Source organism: Diabrotica virgifera, chromosome 6, assembly GCF_917563875.1.
Source record: "Diabrotica virgifera virgifera chromosome 6, PGI_DIABVI_V3a".
NCBI classification, from domain to species: domain Eukaryota; kingdom Metazoa; phylum Arthropoda; class Insecta; order Coleoptera; family Chrysomelidae; genus Diabrotica; species Diabrotica virgifera.
The window spans coordinates 33,970,659-33,990,079 of record NC_065448.1 but is presented as its reverse complement, the minus strand read 5'-3'; the positions used below and the strand labels follow the sequence as shown (position 1 = coordinate 33,990,079).

Genomic DNA, 19,421 nt, shown 5'->3' with positions numbered 1-19,421 from the left:
TAGGGTGACGCACAAGACCTTGATAGAAAGATTGAACAACATCGGAGTCGACAAAAGAGATTCTAAAATTATAGAGGCTATTTATTGGAATCAGGCAGCAATCGTAAAGACCAATGGTAATACGTCAAGGCCAATTGAAATACAACGAGGTGTTAGACAGGGTTGTGTGCTATCACCCATACTTTTAACGTCTACTCTTAGGTAATATTTGCGAACTCTTTATCGCACTCTTCAGAAGGAATCAGGATAAACGGTCAGAGAGTAAATAACATCCGCTATGCAGATGACACAGTATTAATGACTGATTCGGACTATAGTCTGCAGATACTGTTGGATAGGGATACTGAGAGTTGTGAAAAAATGGGGATGAAGATCAGTTCTGCGAAAACCAAAGTTATAAAAATATCAAGGAACAAAAATTTACCTCTTTCAATAAATATGTGAAACACCAACAGCTTGAATACGTAAGCCAGTACAAATATCTTGGTTGCTGGTTCAACAATAAACTTGATTATAAACAAGAAGTCAAGAGCGAAAATACAGGTAGCCCGACAGGGGTTTATCAAAATGAAAAGCTTATTTTGTAACAGTAGCATTAATATCAGCCTTAGATGTCGTTTTCTGCATTACTATGTGTGGTCAATACTTTTGTATGGAACGAAGGCCTGGACACAACACAATACTGATGAACAAGTTGGACGCCTTTGAACTCTGGCTTTATAGAAGTGACTTGAAAATACCTTGGACAACCAACACCACCAACGAATATGTTCTGAGGAGAATAGGTACAGGTAGGGAACTGCTAAAAATCATTAAAGTCAGAAAAGTTAGCTACCTGGGACACATAATGAGAAACGAAAAGTACCGCCTCACGCAACTGATCATCCAGGGTAAGATTGTAAGAAAACGGGGTCCCGGTAGGCGCCAGATTTCATGGCTTAGAAATATCAGAGACTGGACCGGCCTTGATTCAACATCTTTGTTTAGAGCCGCATTGGACAGAGACAGATTTGCCAGTGTAGTCGCTAACCTCCACTAAAGGAGAAAGCACCACAAGAAGAAGAACTTTCGCCTTGTCATTGACATGTGAGCAATAAATTACAAAAAAAGTGTTTTTGTGGTTTGACAGAAGTTTGAATTTTCAAATGTCAAAATGGTGCAATGGTGCATTTCACTCGCACTCACATTGATAGCTACGTCAATACGTTCCTAGTGCTCATTGTTAATAATTAAAAATAACCGCTTAGTAATAAAATAATAACAAAAATTTCTTCAGTATCTTGTAGGGGGGTCGTTAAAATTTTATTTGGTGACTTTCGGACTTTCTCGTGACTTTCGGTGACTTTCTCGTCACTTTCGGTGACTAATATAATTTTTAACTGAGTTATTAAGCCTTGAAAATGGTCATTTTCGTATTTTGAAATAAATATAACAATAAACAAGTATGAACAATAAATTTTACAGAAAAATCACAATAGACCTCTTTTGACCTTGCTCCGAATGACCCAAATGATGTAAAGAAAATTGTTCTAAATGAATTTTTTTTGTGAGTTTGTTTAAAAAAGTTGTTTAAACAATTTTTCGACCACAGTACCATCTGACACCCTGTGGATTCGTTATAAGGACCTCTTTTTGAGTAAGTTTGTGCAAAAAAATCGAACTGGAATAATTTACCTATCGGAGGCGACGATACAGCCTAGAATATAAGTATCACAATTTGAACATAATTATTTCCAGTAACATTTAATTTCTAGAATGATGACGTCATCTACGTTTTTTTAAATGAGAATAGGGGTCATGTGATAGCTCATTTGAAAGGTAATTCAATTTTCTATTCAGTAATATAAACATTAACATTATTATTTATACAGGGTGTCCAAAAAATATTTTTTTTTTAATTAAATTTTTTGACAAAAAGAAGAATGTGTAATTTATTTAACTCATAATACATTTTACTCCTATCAGAAAACAGGAAATAATGTGTATTTGACAAATAAAATCATTGTTTTTTGCTTCAATTCAGTATTAAAGCAGCCACCCACCTTCCTCTTGACAGTTTGAACATTTAATTTAAGCGTAAAGCAATGATTATTTTTCAAATAAACATTTTATTCTGTTTTATGAGAGCAGTAAAATGTATTTTGAATTAAATAAATTACTTGCATTCGTCTTTTTGTCAGTAAATTTAATCAAAAAAATTTGGGCACCCTGTATAAAAAATTGTGTTATTAGTTATATTATTGAATATAGAATTGAATTACCTTTCAAATGAGCTATCACAAGACCCCTATTCCCATTTAAAAAAATCATCGATGACGTCATCACGCCCAGATGGGTGACGTCACTACTATGGTATATATGCCAAGAAGTCGTAATTTAAAAATAAAAATTGACCTGTTTCGGGATTTCTTTCTAAAATCGTCCATTCTCGAGAAAATGAATTTATTCCAACCTTTACGTGCTCACTGTATATTATGAAAGTCAGAAACTAAAAAAAATCAAAGATTAAAGCTACCTCTATAAGATCCTGAAGAAATTTTTGTCATTATTTCATTAATAAGATATTATTTCTAATTATCAACAATGAGCGCTAAGCGCGTATTGAGGCGGCCGTCAATGTGAGTGCGAGTGAGATTCACCATTGGACGGCCCAAATGGTGCATCTCTGGAGCACTCACCATTGACGGCCGCCTAATACGCACTTAGCGCTCATTGTTAATAATTAAAGATAAAGCTTAGTAATAAAATAGTGACAAAAATTTCTGCTGGATCTTGTACAGGGGGCTATAAACTTTGATTTGGTCACTTTCTGACTTTCATAATAATGGATTTTAACCGAGTTATTAAGCCTTGAAAATGGCTATTTTTGCATTTTTCAAATTTTAAATCGCGTATAACTCGACAACAATCAATTTTAGAGAAAAATCACAAAATACCTTTTTTTGCTCAGAATAACTCAAATGATCTAAAAAAAATTGTTCGAAGTGAAAAAATTATTTTTGTGAATTTGTCTAAAAAAAATTGTTTAAACAATTTATTGATCAAGGTACTGCCTGGCACCCAGTAGATTTGTTATAAGGACCTCTTTTTGAGTAAGTTTGTGCAAAAAATTCGAATCGGAGTAATTTCACTAACGGGGACGACGATACAGCCTAGACTAATTTGAACATATTCAGTAACATTAATTTAATTTTTAGAATCGGCTGTTTGTGTGAATCAGAATCAACTTTTACTAAATGGCATTGGGAAGAGTATACTTTTCCTAGTTGGAGTCTACTTTTACTAGTAAATGTTGAATATAAATCTTCATTTTATATTTATAATCAACTTTTACTGAAACCAGCCGTTAGAGTCGACTCCAACTAGTTGGAGTCAACTCCAACTGGATAATCAACTTGAACTGTAACATATACATAGTTATAAACAAATGAAGACCAAAAAACGGTAAATTTTCGCTTTTTTCGTCTATTACTAAAAAGTGAAGCATTCTAAACAAATTTGAGAATAAAAAACTCATAAATCATATAAAAAACTTCAATATGGCGTTCACTGAATATGTCTATCCTTATATTTGTTGCTTAGAAAATTACAAAATAAGTCATACATTTTGAGATTTTATAAATGTTCATAACTTGTGTAAAAAATAAGTTAGAACCTTCTTATTACACGGAATGCTGAGACTTCTTGTGCTTAAGTTATATTTTAAATTTCAAAGCAATTGGTCAAATAGTTTAAAAGTTATTTAATTTGTTTATCCCAAATTCATTTTTTTTGCAACCCTCTAAGTCAGAAAATTATGAGGTTACAGTAATACTTCGGACAGTTTATGACAGAAGAACATTTATACTATTAACTTAATTAAAAAAATGACAAAAAGTAATTTTAAACAGTGTAAAATTATTTTGCAAAAACATGTCGATTTTTTGCTTACTTATAAACAATTAGACTAACTTTTTAACCGTTACCCGTAGAAAAAATATTTTTCATATTTAGAAAGACTGAATTTTTATACAAATTTAGAAAGAAAAACAATTGTCCTAGGACAATTAGGGGCGAAGTTAGCCCCCCTTTTTTTAATTCACATGTTCTTGCAAAATAATTTTGCAATATTTAGAATTATTTTTTGTCATTTTTTTTAATCAAATTAATAGTGTAAATCGTCTTCTTTCATAAACTATCCAAAGTATTACTGTAACTTCATCATATTTTTACTTATAGTGTTGCAAAAAAAGTTAATTTGGGATGAACAAATTAAATAACTTTTAAACTATTTGACCGATGGCTTTGGAATTTAAGGTATGATTTAAGCACCAGAAGTCTCAGCATTACGTGTAATAAGGTTCTAAGTTAATTTTTACATAAGTTATGAATATTTATAAAAAGTAAAATTTATGATTTATTTTGCAATTTTCTAAGCAACCAATAAGGATAGACATATTCAGCGAACGCCATATTGAAGTTTTTTATACCATTTATAAGTTTCTTACTCTCAAATTTGTTTAAAATGCTTAATTTTTTGGTAATAGACGAAAAAAAAACAAAAATTTACCGTTTTTTGATCTTCATTTGTTTATAACTATGTATATCATCAAAATCGGCTGCAGGAAACATATAGGTTATTAATATAGATGTCCATACTACTCAAAAAATTTAGTTTCGGCCTGGAGGGGGTTGTGTCATCAACAGGATATTTTTTTTCCTTATTTCTCTGAACTAATGGTTGGCCGTCCAGAACGTGGTTTATCCTATGTAGATATACGGCCACTACAAAATTCACGGAACCAAAATTTGACAGCGTATTCTGAAGGAGCTTAGTCCCATAATATTTATTCAGCTTATCTTTTATTTCCTTCGCCGTTTCATTTCTCAAATAATATGAAAGATCGAGAATCGTTTTTCTCCATATGAGTCATTTTTCCAAACACCAAAATTTTATGCAGCTGTCAAAAATATAGAAATGACCGCGTCTTGCTAAAATTTTACATGCATACCTAAAAAAGGTTAGACTTTCTAGAACTAATGTTTTTCTTTGTAATCGCATTCTCCTAATTGGCGAAGGAGGTTATTTATCAGACAACCAGATAAATTATTGTCTTTTACCAAAAAAAAGTTGAGGTTTTGTCTCATTGCTCTACCTTTACTTATTCTTGTCCGGATGTTCGTTTTACTATTTTCCTTAAATAGGCAAGGTGTTGATATTTGGTTTAGAGTTGTGACTGCATAGCGCCACTGAAGACACATAGATGCAGAAATAGCTATCTGGAGATGGTGTTCCAACTCTGGATCAAATAAAAACAAAAACTGTCTTTAACATTTTCCTTGGTATTGAACAGTACCCCTAACTATTTGCAGGTTTATACAGTTTTATAATTTATTGAGTTTGGAGAATTATGAATGAGAGCAACAGAGATGGAATTTCTAAGGAGAAGCTGCAGAGAAACAAGAAGAGATAGAATAAATAACAGAAGAATGGAAATGAACTCAGATATAATATACTATATAGAACAGAAGAGATTAACCTGGAACGGACATGTCAGAAGAGCAGACCACAATCGTTGGATAAATAGAAGATCTTTCGAAGATGAACTGGACGAAGCAATGGAAATAAATCTACATGAAGGGGACTGGCAAGACAGAAAGAGCTGGAGAGAACGATTGAGTGAAGGAATACAGTGAACAATGAGGAAATCCTTAGTATATATAATATAGAATTATTAATGTGGTTTTAAAGGAAAACTGTTAAAGATTAGTAGGTCAAAGAATATTTGACCATTTGACATTCATCATCTAAAAATTTGGTTAAGGTACTTACATACGTACGTGACCAGACATCTCGTAACGCGACAATTCGTAACCGGACAATTGGTAAAGGACAACTCGTAACGGCGACAGTTCGTAACTATACAAATTCGTAACGGGCAATTCGTAACGTCAAAACTGAATTATTCTGTTTATTTTTGTTAACGTGGAAAGTAACTGTTTTATGTTTATTAATTTAATGAATCAGTACCGGTATAAACATGTTTAACACATTTTATAATTCGTGTTTCAGAATATATTAAGAGTCTTTAAACACAACAAATATTTAAATACATACATACAACTTTTAAACAATATTTTTAAATTTTATCCCTCTTATTGTTCCTTAAATTTGCATTTACCTAGAATAAGGAATAATGAAGTAATTTATGAAATCTTTAAGCCGACAACTGTCTCTAGACATTCCCAACTTTCTAAGTAAACATTTTGTAAAGGAAAGATTATAATTTTAAAAATGTTTATTCTGATACTGATTCGTTAAATTGATAAAGATAATTTCATTTATAAATGTAATAACAGTTAGTTTCCACGTTAACAAGAAAAAACAGAAGAATTCAATTTGGACGTTACGAATTGTCCGTTACGAATTTGTATAGTTACGAAGTGTCGCCGTTACGAACTGTCACTGTTACGAATTGTCCGTTACCATTTATTGTCCGGTTACGAACTGTCGCGTTACGAGGTGTCATGGAACCACTTACGTACTACATATTAAAAAATTATACGCTTATACAACTGAATATGAGGGTAAGCTAACACTGATGACACGGTTTTACCAAACCAATAATCTTCATTGAAAGTTTCTCCATTTCCCATGTTCCATTTCGCATTTATAAAATAAACACTTAGAAATCAAAATTGGTCTCTTAATCGTTTTCAACGCCGCATATATTCATTACAAAAGTAATTTCGTGAAGAATGCTCACTCATTCACTATACTGGTAGTAACATTACCGCGAAAACATCTAATACCCTGTAAAGATTTTGTAATTGAAGTAATGACTACCATAAACATTCTCTACATACATAAAACCATTTATGAGATGCCAGTGTTTGCTGTGTGTTTCTAAAATTCAATACGCTTTTAGTATTCTCCTTATTTATCTCAGAATGCTTACCGTTCGTCGGTTATAGGATTATAATTCGCTGGAATTCCGCTGAGTATACAGAGGAAAAAAGGAGTTTGCCATAGAAAAAAGTCAAACAAGTCATTTAGTACAATTACGCGGGATACGGTAAAAACGAGTCGCTTACGAGGTATCCAATACAATTTCTCCACCTAAAATACTTTTAAAACCATAAAAATCAGGATATCTAAACAATATCTAAAGATGACTATCTGAACGGTCACTTCATTATCCTTGCTGTTAGGTCTTAGTTGAAACCCCATTCAATTGGGCCTCATCCAACTTATTCTCCCGATTTGGTTCCCTTCGATTACTATGTGTTCCCAAATCTGAATAGATGGCTCTTAAATAAAAAATTCAGTCCGAACTAAGAGATAATGGACGAAACAAGCACCTATTTTGCAAAGCTTCTGGAATCGTATTATTCAGATAGCATAAAGAAGAAATCAATACTGAAAGCATTACACTCTACGATGCTGAGGTCTAGGAAGTTACCAAAACCACTAGAAACAAACTTAATATGATAGAGAATCATGGAAATAATTCAAAGTAAAGAAAGGAATCGGACAAGGAGGATACCGAAGCCCTCTGTTATTAAACATATATGTTACAAGCCGAGATACCAAACAATCAAGGGGTATATTTGAGAAAATGTCAGAAACTACTGCAATTGACATTAAGTCGTTATATACTTATAGTTTCATGTCTTGTAGAAAAAAGGTCTTATAATACGTGGTTTTAGTCTTATAATTATGTAACATAAATTATTATAATTTGAAATTTTATGTAAATTCTACCGTGTAACTAGAATAAAATGACCCAGATAAAATGATAATCCCTATATTTATGTGACCCCTTTTTCATTTTTCACAACTACAAATTATTAATGTTTCATTTAAATGCTATTCCACTAAAATAGGATACCCGCATTCCCTTAATTTATATAGATTATGAGGAAAACTTACCTGTTTTGAAAAAACTGCTATATCTTCGTTAAATGATTCTGAGGAACAGACGTCTCCCCCCGCAACCCCCGGTTCCCGGGGTGTACATGTTGCTAACTCACATTTTTCAAAAATTAAAGCCAATAAAGGAAATAGAGGATGTCTGGAAAGAGAAAAAAAGTTCGTTAGTAAGCTTTCAAACATAAATAACATGTCGGTATGTATATATGTATTTAATAATGACAACCACATTTGTTTGTTCTATAATTTTTTTTAAGTAACTTATAACGGATACTACTCGTATTATGTGAAAGTATATCAGAAAATAATTCCTTTGTTGAAAAAGTTGTTTCAAATCTTAATATTGGACAAACAGTGAGATAATTCAAAAAATGTTATTGGAACACAGGAAATAAAAACTTTCGTTTGACGGGGAAATCTATTATAATATTATTGTGATCTCACCTTAATTTTATACGTTTCATATTTACTTTACTGATAAGCCAAAAACTCTGGAAAAGAGGGAATGTGGGTTACTGGTCCCAAATCCCACACTATCAGAACCTCACAAATATTCCTTTAACACCGTAAATAGGATTATTAGTAAAAGTTTCCTAGTAATTGCTGGTAACGATATTGCTGGTAGTCTTGCGAGTGAAGAATGAAGAAGCTATAAATAGTATAGTAGAACATTATGAAAAACTATGAAAAGGAACTTAGTTCAACCTATCGTGAAAAAGCAACACTCAACCTGGACCATCTCCAAAACAGACGCAGATCGTCCGCTCCTCTTCAAAAAGAAGATGCTAAGAAGAATATAATCGGTGCGATATGTAAGAATGGTATTTGGAGAAGCCGATATAATGTAGGAATATATCTTTTAAAAAATATGTAGGCTTAGATGAACTGGACATGTGGACATGTGTCAAGAATAAATTTAATGATAATTACTTACCTAGACGAACCTTGTTCGAGATATCAGTAGGAAATAGAATTAGGATTAGAACAAGACTGAAATGAAGAGATGGTGTGGAGGAAGACGCAAGGAAGATCGGTGCAGCAAAAAGGCAACGGTTGACAATGGACAGAAAAGAATCGTGAATAGACTGGGAAAGATCTAGGTTCAATTAGTAGTATCACTGTAGTATCACTGATGATGATGATGATGGTGATTGTGAAAATATTCCAGACCAAAGGCAAGCATAAAAGTTACTACAACCATGCTCGTTATACGGAAAAGTATTCAACTTCAGAAAACTGATATAGGAATCAAGGGACACGCGCCAACTCGTAACTCTTAATGACAAACTTTTTTAAATCAAAATGTACACCGGCCAATTCGTAACTTTTCTACCTGACCAACTCGCAACTTTATACAGGTGAATTCGAAACCATTAGGTTAAAAGGTAAGAAATAAATTTGAACAGTAACGGATTAAGCCAACACGGGGCATATAGCATATATTTTTATGTAAGCGAATGGTTCTTGGTTTGCTTAAAAACATGTTGTGTATTATATGTACCTATAAAAAAAAACAAAAATTGAAATCACTTTTGATTGAAACAATATTATATGTATAGACCAGGGCGGATCTGTAAAAAAACGTCTATTTGTGGATGTTCGAGGTGGCATTCGGATTTTTGCAGATTAAGTTAGGTGACAACTTCAATAATAATAATTGACTTATGCTCCTTCTCAAATATGCCCGGAACATTAATAAAAAAATTAAAATATTTAAAAATTTCGAAAAACATTAATTTTTTTCTACATTCTTTTCTTATAACTTTAAAACGATTCATTTTGGAGCAATGTCGTAGGGAATTAAAATAATGATAATTGAATTTTTTATGATATACGACTAGTTAAAAATGTCTTAAATTATTACCCTTTCTGCAAAATAGCAATAAATACAAAATAAGGGGGCAAAATAAGCCTCTTTTTATTCAGTGTTTTTCAACAACTTTGGTTGCACTTAGAACCTTCGTAATTCGCATAGAAAATCCTTATAACATACTTAAATCGTCATTAAAATCGACCTGATAGATTTTGCATAATAATTTTGCAATCTAAATTTTTTTAAAAAAGTTCAAATTTTTTAAAAACTTTCTGAACAGAAAGTAGACCATTTAGAAGTTTGCTAATTTTTTCACATATAAAGAGGCTCTCTACCTATCTAATACACTTTACAGAATTAAAATCGGATTATCTAAGAGGCCTCTGCACTGTTTTAAAGTTATAAACAATTTTTTGGCTTATAAACAAATAGAGTGAGGACGTTTGAGTTGGAATAAATCCATTTTCTCGAGAATGGGCGTCTCTGGAGATAAATCCCGAAATAAGTCGATTTTTATTTTTAAATTATAATTTTTTTAGATACATATCATACTAGTGACGTCATCCATCTGGGCGTGATGACGCAATCGATGATTTTTTTAAATGAAAATAGGGGCCGTATGATAGCAGGCCGTATGATTCCGTCGGTATAACAGGTTGCCTTGCAACCAGATGCAGAACAGTACCATAAATGTTTTCCACTTTTTAGCACTTTCTTTAATCGAAATTTAAAATTATTTACCACCAATAACTTACACCCACGTGCACTCATTACGAAATCTGTTATCTGTTACAAGAATATCAGTCATTTTCACAAAATTTATTTGGATTTTCTCTAGTAACTCTTCCAAGAGACCATACATAAATGATGAATACCTTTTACACCACCTTCAAAGAGAGTAATTTTTACAGGTACATACCTGGAATACCGGTATTCAATTATCAACATTACTTAAAAATGAAAGTTACTAATTCACCGGTAGTTAGTGGGTTATCGAAGAATTACCTGCGCGCCAGAGTTACGAGTTGGCCTGTAATTAGGATGGGGGATTAAAATAGTTACGAATTCACCGAGACCCGAATCAACAGTGTTCTTTCTAAACACTTTATACTCGAATATTATTATTAACATGTAGATTCTGCGAAAACAGTCAAAAATATTTTAGCCCAACCGTCTTTCTTAGAAGCCTAGATCTTTTGGACTAAATTATCGTATGTTAAGTAAACACAAAAGATTGTGACAATTGCAGTGGAAAGGTCTACAAAGTGAAACGACTCCTTGGCAATCTACAATCTACATGATCAAAGATATTAGAGATGAAGAACCGTCTTTGCATAGGAATATAGCGAATAAAAGAAAAGTTAAGGGGAGACAGAAAAATATTCAAGAACATATCGCACCCTCAGTGCAAGACTGCAGTAACTCAAAATTTTATGAAAATGAAGTAATCATGGAATTCGATTGTAAACATGCATATTTATCCCCTGTAAAACTTTAGTAACTTTCAAATTCTTAATGGGCTAAAGATTACAACAACAACAGTTTAACTATTTTGCGTTTTTGAACGTAAGTTCCGTGCAAAACTGTTGTAACTCTAATGTAACAGTTTTGCACGGAACATTGCAACAGATTTGATAACAAGCAATGAAAAAAGTAAGATATTTGTTATTTTAATATCTATATCTGTGGTGTTTAATTTTAATATACAGAGCGTCTACGTAATTCATTAACGGCTGAGGCAATAAACAAAGATTTTCGAGACCAATCTATTCATGTAAATTTTATGTCCTTTGTGTAATACAGTAAGACCTGTCAATAACGGTCACTAAAAATGACAGAACTATTGCCCGATATAAAAAGGTGGCCGTTAATACCAGGTTTTGTAGTCCAAAAATTTTGGTTTGGGGAACTTTGAAGCTGGCCGGCTAGTTCAGGTGGCCGGTTTTGACAGGTGGCCGTTAACACAGGTTTTACTGTATTATATTTATTTTCCATATGATTTTAAAAGGAAAAACAGTTGTCTTAAAACTTGTGTATTGACAATGCTGAGAGGTCAAAAATATCTATTCTCAGAAAACTTACCAAAGAACAACCAAAGAACAGCCAAAAATTCAAATGGCCAAAAAAAAAGATTTGGTATACTTATGCCATTCGGGTATGATACCAGAAGCCCACCATAGTTTTATAAAAATATTTTGGCACAAGATGATGTACGAGAAGAGGACAACAACTACGGTAAAACCTGTCAGCAACGGCCACTAAAAATGAAAGAACTATTGGCCGATATAGAAAGGTGGCCGGTAATGCCAGTTTTTGTAGTCTAGATATATAGTAAAACCTGTCAATAACGGTCACTAAAAATGACAGAACTATTGGCCGATATAAAAAGGTGGCCGCTAATACCAGGTTTTGTAGTCCAAAAATTTTGGTTTGGGGAACTTTGAAGCTGGCCGGCTAGTTCAGGTGGCCGGTTTTGACAGGTGGCCGTTAACACAAGTTTTACTGTACATAATTGGTTTTTGTAATTTTTAAACTGGCCGTTAGTACAGATGGCCGTTGTTGGCAGGTGGCCGGTAACACAGGTTTTACTGTAAAAGTAAATGTCTACGCTTTTTACAATTTTCTCCGTGCAAAACTGTTGTAACTTTGAAATTCTAATACTAAATTTGTAGTGATTAACAATTTTTACCGTGCAAAAGTGTTGTAACTTTGAAATTCCTAATTTTTTTTGCGTTAACATTATTTTATTTAAATTTCTATTTTTGGTTAATGTAATATAGGCTGAAAAGCATGCAAAATCATAATTAAATGTTAATTTTTCCTAAAATTTGTGTCTTATTTCACCGATATTAGCACGAAAATAAACAAAATCGTCTTTATCTCGAAACTTACTTATTTTGACTTAATGCAGTCTTGCACTGAGGGTGCGATATAAATTGTCGTTATATGAGTCATGCCCATTATTTGGCCTGAGTATCGTACCTAATGGATATCTTCGTCTGGATCTTTTGCCCGCTACGTTGCTTTCAACTATCATTCGTTAATTCGTTCAGTATATTTAGTTATATTTCATTTTTTCAGTATATTATTCGTAAATATCTCAGTATATTTTGGTTGAGTCTAGTTTTTATGTTAAGTTCTTCTAGTATTGAGTTATTTCTGCGATGCGGGATCCATGGTATGCGCCACATTCTACAGTAGACCATTTCAAATGCCATTATACCCTTCGAATTGGAACAAGGCTTAATTTTGTGTTTTTTGTAATGTCAGTGTTGTTCCATATTTTCGTGACTTTAAAATTTAAAAAAATAAAAATTTTGAAAAAAATTTGAAAAATTGTATATTGACTTGAAGCTTATGAAAACTAAATAACTGTATGACAAATACTACTGCATTGATGTATTTTTAGATCATTATTCAGATACAAATCAAATGAAATAAAACACATGTCACCCGCCGCTGAACTCCTTACCAAATCCGTAAATAATTCCTAACAGGCCCCATTGCCTTTTTTTCGTTTTTATTTCCTCTTTACATTCATGTCTAAGTAGAACCATATGACTGTTTTTATGGTTACGATGAATCGTCTTTATATGCACCGTTTAAGTTAGCAAACTAGACACACTTAATGGACAGATATAAATGCCAATTCCTAACACCTCTAAATAAATATTATTCGACGACGGCGACGCAATGGTTAAATATTGGGTTTGTGTAGATGGGTACGAGGTGACCAAATATTTCTGGTTTTTTACCTGCAGGACTAAAACACTACACCAGCCGAGGTGAGTATTGACAGAAGAATATTTGAAGATGCTTACCAGTTGGTTGGTTAATATTTGAACTGAGTAATACAGTCATAAAGAATGATTAACATGAAAATTTAGAGTGTTAAGTGATTAATTATCAGTTTATTGAAGAGGCTATTTGTTTTAAAATTACGGAATACATCTCGAATTCATGTATTGTAAAAGCAGTACTTTTAGCACTTGGAATTAATGAAATATCTTAAAATTCTCGAAGAGATCTTAGATAATAGAAGGTGATTTTTAATTAGTGATTGACAATCTTTCAAAAGAGTCTTTAGAGAAAAAATTATGACATATGCAATAACTGGGAAAAATCATTCTCAAAATGACCTATTGTATTGCAAAGTAAGAGTCAGTAAGACTTTTTGGAAAAGTATTTAGTATTTTTCCTAAATATTAATACGGTGAATATTGTTAATCCAATTATTAAGTGTATTTGATTTTTTATTACTTCGACAAGGTTGCGAACCCACATGCCGCCCATTTCTCACGCGTTTTCTTGACTTAGAACCTTTACTCCTTGGCTAAGGGAGGAAAAGATTCGTCGTTCCATAAATAGGACATAATTACAATCCGACAAACGAGACCTGGCGGGTGACCTTCTCGTATTGTGTATTTCTCGTTGTGTATTTTTGCGCAAGGTACCCCGCCAGGTCTCGCTTGTCGGATTGTACATTATTAATATCCGCGGAGTGTATGCGAATCATCAATATCCTCACTCTGTGTACAGTAAAAACCCATCCACGGAGTTACTGTTACTGGCACGAATCACGATATTTCTAACAACGATAATATTGCAATAATAAAGGGTAAGTGGTTTATTTAAAGTAAATTCCTTGTGCTGATAATTGTGTTGAGTTGTGCTATTAGCTGTTCGTAGATTTACTTCCATATACATTTCATTTTTTGCAATTTCTATTAATTAACCAGTTAATTCTTTATTTCTTACATCAACTAAAAGCATAAGCCAAAAACATAAGTTAGTTGTACTGGAGACTGTAGAGAGAAGCGAAATGGAACAAAAATATCGGACGGATATTAAAAGATGACAGAGAAGGGTTGTTCAAAGCGAAATTAGTAGAAAAATGATCTGGAACACGAGAGGAGGTTCTAAAACTATTTGGAGAAATATGGCAGTACTAGTGTTGAAATTACTGCAACTGAAAATACTTCTAAAACCCCAGGAAACAAGTTTGACAATAAAAAGATCTGGTGGAAGTCAAACGACGATCAAGAAAAATAAAGAAGAACAGAAAACTATTTATTAACGGTTAATAAGAAAAGACATAGATCTTTAAAACCACAAGGTCGCCAAAAAAGACAGGAAGAGAAAGGACACAAAAGATAAATCAGAACCGTATAAATATCTATATGATCAACATGCCAGTGGACAATCGAAAGTATATTTTATCAAATTTAAACGAAGAATTTTACAGAAAGTCATTTCATCACATCAAATCATCACATCAACGGGACGATATCACTAACAGCAATGGTTACGAAAAAAATAAACGAGGACCTTCCTCAAGCACTTTCTCAGTTGGATCAGATGATGTTACGCCGGCCCTTGCTACACCCCTGATCGAACATATTAGGCGAGATCGGTTAGTTGTCACTTTGTAGTTATAGTGGACAAAACATTACGACAGAAATAGCATCAAAGTCAAATCTATAGTGTAAATCTTGAGATACTCCCTGAAAAAGTTAGAGTGCTCGGTCAATATCCCATGTAAAGGTTATGGTCTACAAACCTTGAAGGAGAACTAGGTACAGGTTGATCTTTGTTATCACTCTAATGAATCATAATTGACAAAAAAAAAGAATGTGTGTGTACTTTGTACGCACGTAAGAAGTTATAGGTACTTCTATTATATGATATCAACCAAATAAATATACTTTAAACAGTTTATTTGTATTTTATTTAAATATTAAACTAATTTTAATACTTAATACTTTCAAAAAAATTTTATTAAAACAATACCAAAAAAAAAGAAGAAGGAATATGAATTGTCCGGTTTTGAAAGCGGGACCTCTCGATCTGTAGTCGAATGCTCTACCAATGACCTACCACCGCTCTGTTTACATCACTTCTCGGACATAATTACAATCACGGTGACAAATAGATCAAGTGGAGTATAAAAATAAAAATGTTTTAATAATACTTATTATCTTAATCCCGAGCAAGACAAATCCAAAGACACAAAAAATATAATAAATATATTTACTAAAAACACTAATTCTTTTCGCACCTTATTTGAGCTGATACATACATACATTGAAAGATTTAGCAACTAACTTCATACTGTCGGTGTGCGCAGGCGCGTGTGATAATAAAAATTCACTTTCAATCGCGCCTAAAGAAGTATAACTTCAAAAAATTCTACCTACATTAAAAATGACCAGAAACTGTGCAAACTGTACAAATGATTCTTGCAATGAACATGCAAACTGTACAACATCAAATAGATTCTTCAGTTTAATGAATAATAAATTTATTCCTGATGTACCTTTTAATATAATGATATGTATTATTAATAAACAGATTAATCTGTCGATAACGAGTAATTAAAAAAGTTTATATCAAAAACGTGATATGCATTAATGTCTTACACCGATTCTTGTGGTTGTACAACTCGAAAACGAAGACCTACGGGTTTATTAACAATAATGATGAATAACATTAGTTGTAGCTTTGTTTTCGTTGCCATTAATTAACGTCGCATTGTCATGGTCTAATTTGATTCATTCAAATTGACTTTTATGCTCCAACGTTTATTAAAACAACTAGACACTAATTTATATCGTTACATATGTATTTTCAATTTTTATAAAATTTTGATCGTCACCAATTAACATCAAACACAGCGATAATGTCAAGGCAACATGATAACAACAATTAGTTTCTATAATATACAATTATGTTAAACTTACAGCTAAAATCAATAGTATTGCAAGAATTAAAAACTCACTAGACTTCCGGGTTTAACCGCATCGATATTTACAGGGCCGAGCTTTCGACGTCCTCTCTAGTGTCATCATCAGGGCTTCCGGGGTTTCAGTCTCCTGAGCCCCCATAGACTACTGTTTACTGTACCGGGTGTCCCAATAAGAATGGCTCTCGGCCATATCTCAGGAACCGTTTATAGTACAGCTTTGAGAAAAGAATATTTATAACAAAAGTTGCCTCGGGAAAAGCCTGGAAATTATTTTCATAATTGTAGGACCGCCGCTAGAGGGCGTAATTGAATATCAAAAATTAAAAAATCAAAATTTTACAAAATTTACCTAATGAAAGGGCACTGGAAATCCAATCATCGTATTCTTCATAAAATTCTGCGCATATTTGATTTCACAAGTTTAAGTCTACCTTTGCAAGTGGGGGTGAGTGAGAACCTTCTTATGAAAAAATGGTTGTAAGTCCGGTTCTGCTAAATCGAATTTTGCATACTTGGTCTTGTTGAAAACAGCCTTTTTCATCAATGTAAGAGTCTTATTTTCGAAATAGCCTAATAAGTAATACGCCAGCTAGTAGGCGTTACTTAATTATTTTCGGAAATCTAGTTTTCTTTGGAGAATATTAAATAAAAGTATGCATTTTTAATCCTGTATTACAAAATTAGACCAAATTAATCGAGATATCTTAAGAAATGTGTAAATTTTAAACATAACTGTTACAATCACCGGTAAACGAGGTTAAGGAAAAGTAGTGTGCTATGGAAAAAACAAATAAACATTTTCCATATGTAAACGTATATAATTAATTAAAACAATAAGACAAACAACACTATAAAATATAACAAAGAAATAACAGCAACTACTTACTTGGTCTTAGTGACTGCCTAAATCAGTGGTTTCCAACCTGTGGGGCGCGCCCCCCTAGAGGGGCGCGAGAGTGTTGCAAGGGTGCAAAATATCATTTTCGAATACAAACCAAAGAAGTCGAATAGGTGTCAAAAAAATGAATCTACCTGCTATCTAAGGCTATCTGCATCTATTGGCATAATAGCTATGATGCTCAGTGAATCATATACTGATCAACTTAAAATCATTCCACTTGCAGGTATTACGATGGGAAGACGAATATCTGAAGATCTCTGCGATCAATTAATAGAAAAAGTAAAACTATCTTCTTTCGCGATGCAAGTAGATGAGGCTACCGATGTTCTTAAGGATGCACACTTGATAACATATGTAAGATATGTTGTGGAAACTGATGTTAAAAAAGACATGTTATTATGTAAACTTATTGAAGGCAATAATACAGTAAGTGAAGCTTTTCATTATCATTGATAATTTTTTAATGAAAGTGACATTCTGTGGGAGAACTGTGTGGGACTATGCACAGCTGGAGCTTCATCTATGACAGGAAAAAACGCCAGTCTACAGGCACGAGTTCGAAAGGTGGCTCCTTTTGCAGTTTGGACGCATTTGGGAGATATGGATGAAGATCTACTAACAGTATTTGAAGTTATTATAAGAGCTGTAAATTTTATTAGAAACAGCCCATTATGAGGAAGGCTTTTCGCAAAATTGTGTGATGCCATGGGTTCAGAATATAGATCACTCAGTGTCAAAGTACTTCAAAGGATGTCTGAGCTAAAAGAAGCGATCGCCATATTTCTTACTGATAATAATAGAGAATAAGCAAACTGTTTTATAGCACGAAATTCCTTGTAAAACTTGCGTATTTAGTTAATATTCTTCAAAGACGTAGTATTTAAATAAATCAATGTAAGGACTTCAAATGCATGCATTTACGCAGAAAAACAAGATTACTGCATTTATGAAAAAATTAGAACTGTGGATAATAAGTTTGAAAATTCTGAACCTGTCTTGCTGATGAAATAGAAGAAAGTAAAGTTCTTATTAATAATCATTTGACCAGTCTATAGAAGCAATAATTCTCGTTTTACTTTAAAGATCTTGACATGTCCAAAAATGAATGTTTTGTGATTGAAAAATATGATGATTTTGGCCTTACGACAGCAGAGCAGGAAATGATAATATACTTATCTAGTGATAGCAAATCTTCAAGATTAAGTTGAGAATTTGTAAAATTAGATTGTTAAAAAATTAAGGAGGTGCAAGAATTTTATTTTTTTAAAGGGGGGCGCAGGTACAAAAAGGTTGGAAACCACTGGCCTAAATGTTCAAATTGTTGCCCATCATTTTCGATGCAAGAATTTTACTCTTTCAAGAGTAGATTGAATAGCAATAGATTTAACTGTTTTAGATTTTTATTTATGGGGACGGATTAAAGACCTTGTTTTTGCGACTAGGCCCACTACTCGAGAAAACATGATCTAGAATCTAGAGAATACGAAACGCGATTCAGAGCATTGCGAAAGCAGAAATTGATACTGCTGTTCAATCTACTCTTGAAAGAGTAAAATTCTTGCATCGAAAATGATGGGCAACAATTTGAACATTTAGGCAGTCACTAAGACCAAGTAAGTAGTTGCTGTTATTTCTTTGTTATATTTTATAGTGTTGTTTGTCTTATTGTTGTTTTAATTAATTATATACGTTTAGATCTGGAAAATGTTTATTTGTTTTTTCCATAGCACACTACTTTTCCAACTTCGGCAAACGGCAAACTTCGTTTACCGGTGACATTAGCAGTTGTTTAAAATTTACACGTTTCTTAAGATATCTCGAGATAGAAAAAAGGTATCGACATGCGGTTTTCGGTATTACGTTGCTAATTTGGTCTTATTTTGTAGTACGGGACTAAAAATGCCTACTTTTATTTAATATTCGCCAAAGAAAACTAGATTTCCGAAAATAATGAAATAACGCCTACTAGCTGGCATATTACTTATTAGGCTATTTCGAAAATAAGACTCTTACATTGACGAAAAAGAGCTGTTTTCAACAATACCAAGTA

General features: G+C 32.8%; 1 protein-coding gene across 4 annotated transcripts in view; it reads right to left on the bottom strand.

Moving 5' to 3' along the window:
- LOC114325306 (homeobox protein homothorax) overlaps positions 1 to 19,421 on the bottom strand; it is a 675,897-nt gene that overhangs the window by 529,139 nt on the left and 127,337 nt on the right. For all 4 annotated transcript variants that reach the window (XM_050653960.1, XM_028273338.2, XM_050653961.1 and 1 more), the window contains one exon: positions 7,913 to 8,054. In XM_050653960.1, the coding sequence (XP_050509917.1) occupies positions 7,913 to 8,054 (142 nt within the window). The remainder of the gene's footprint in view (positions 1 to 7,912; positions 8,055 to 19,421) is intronic.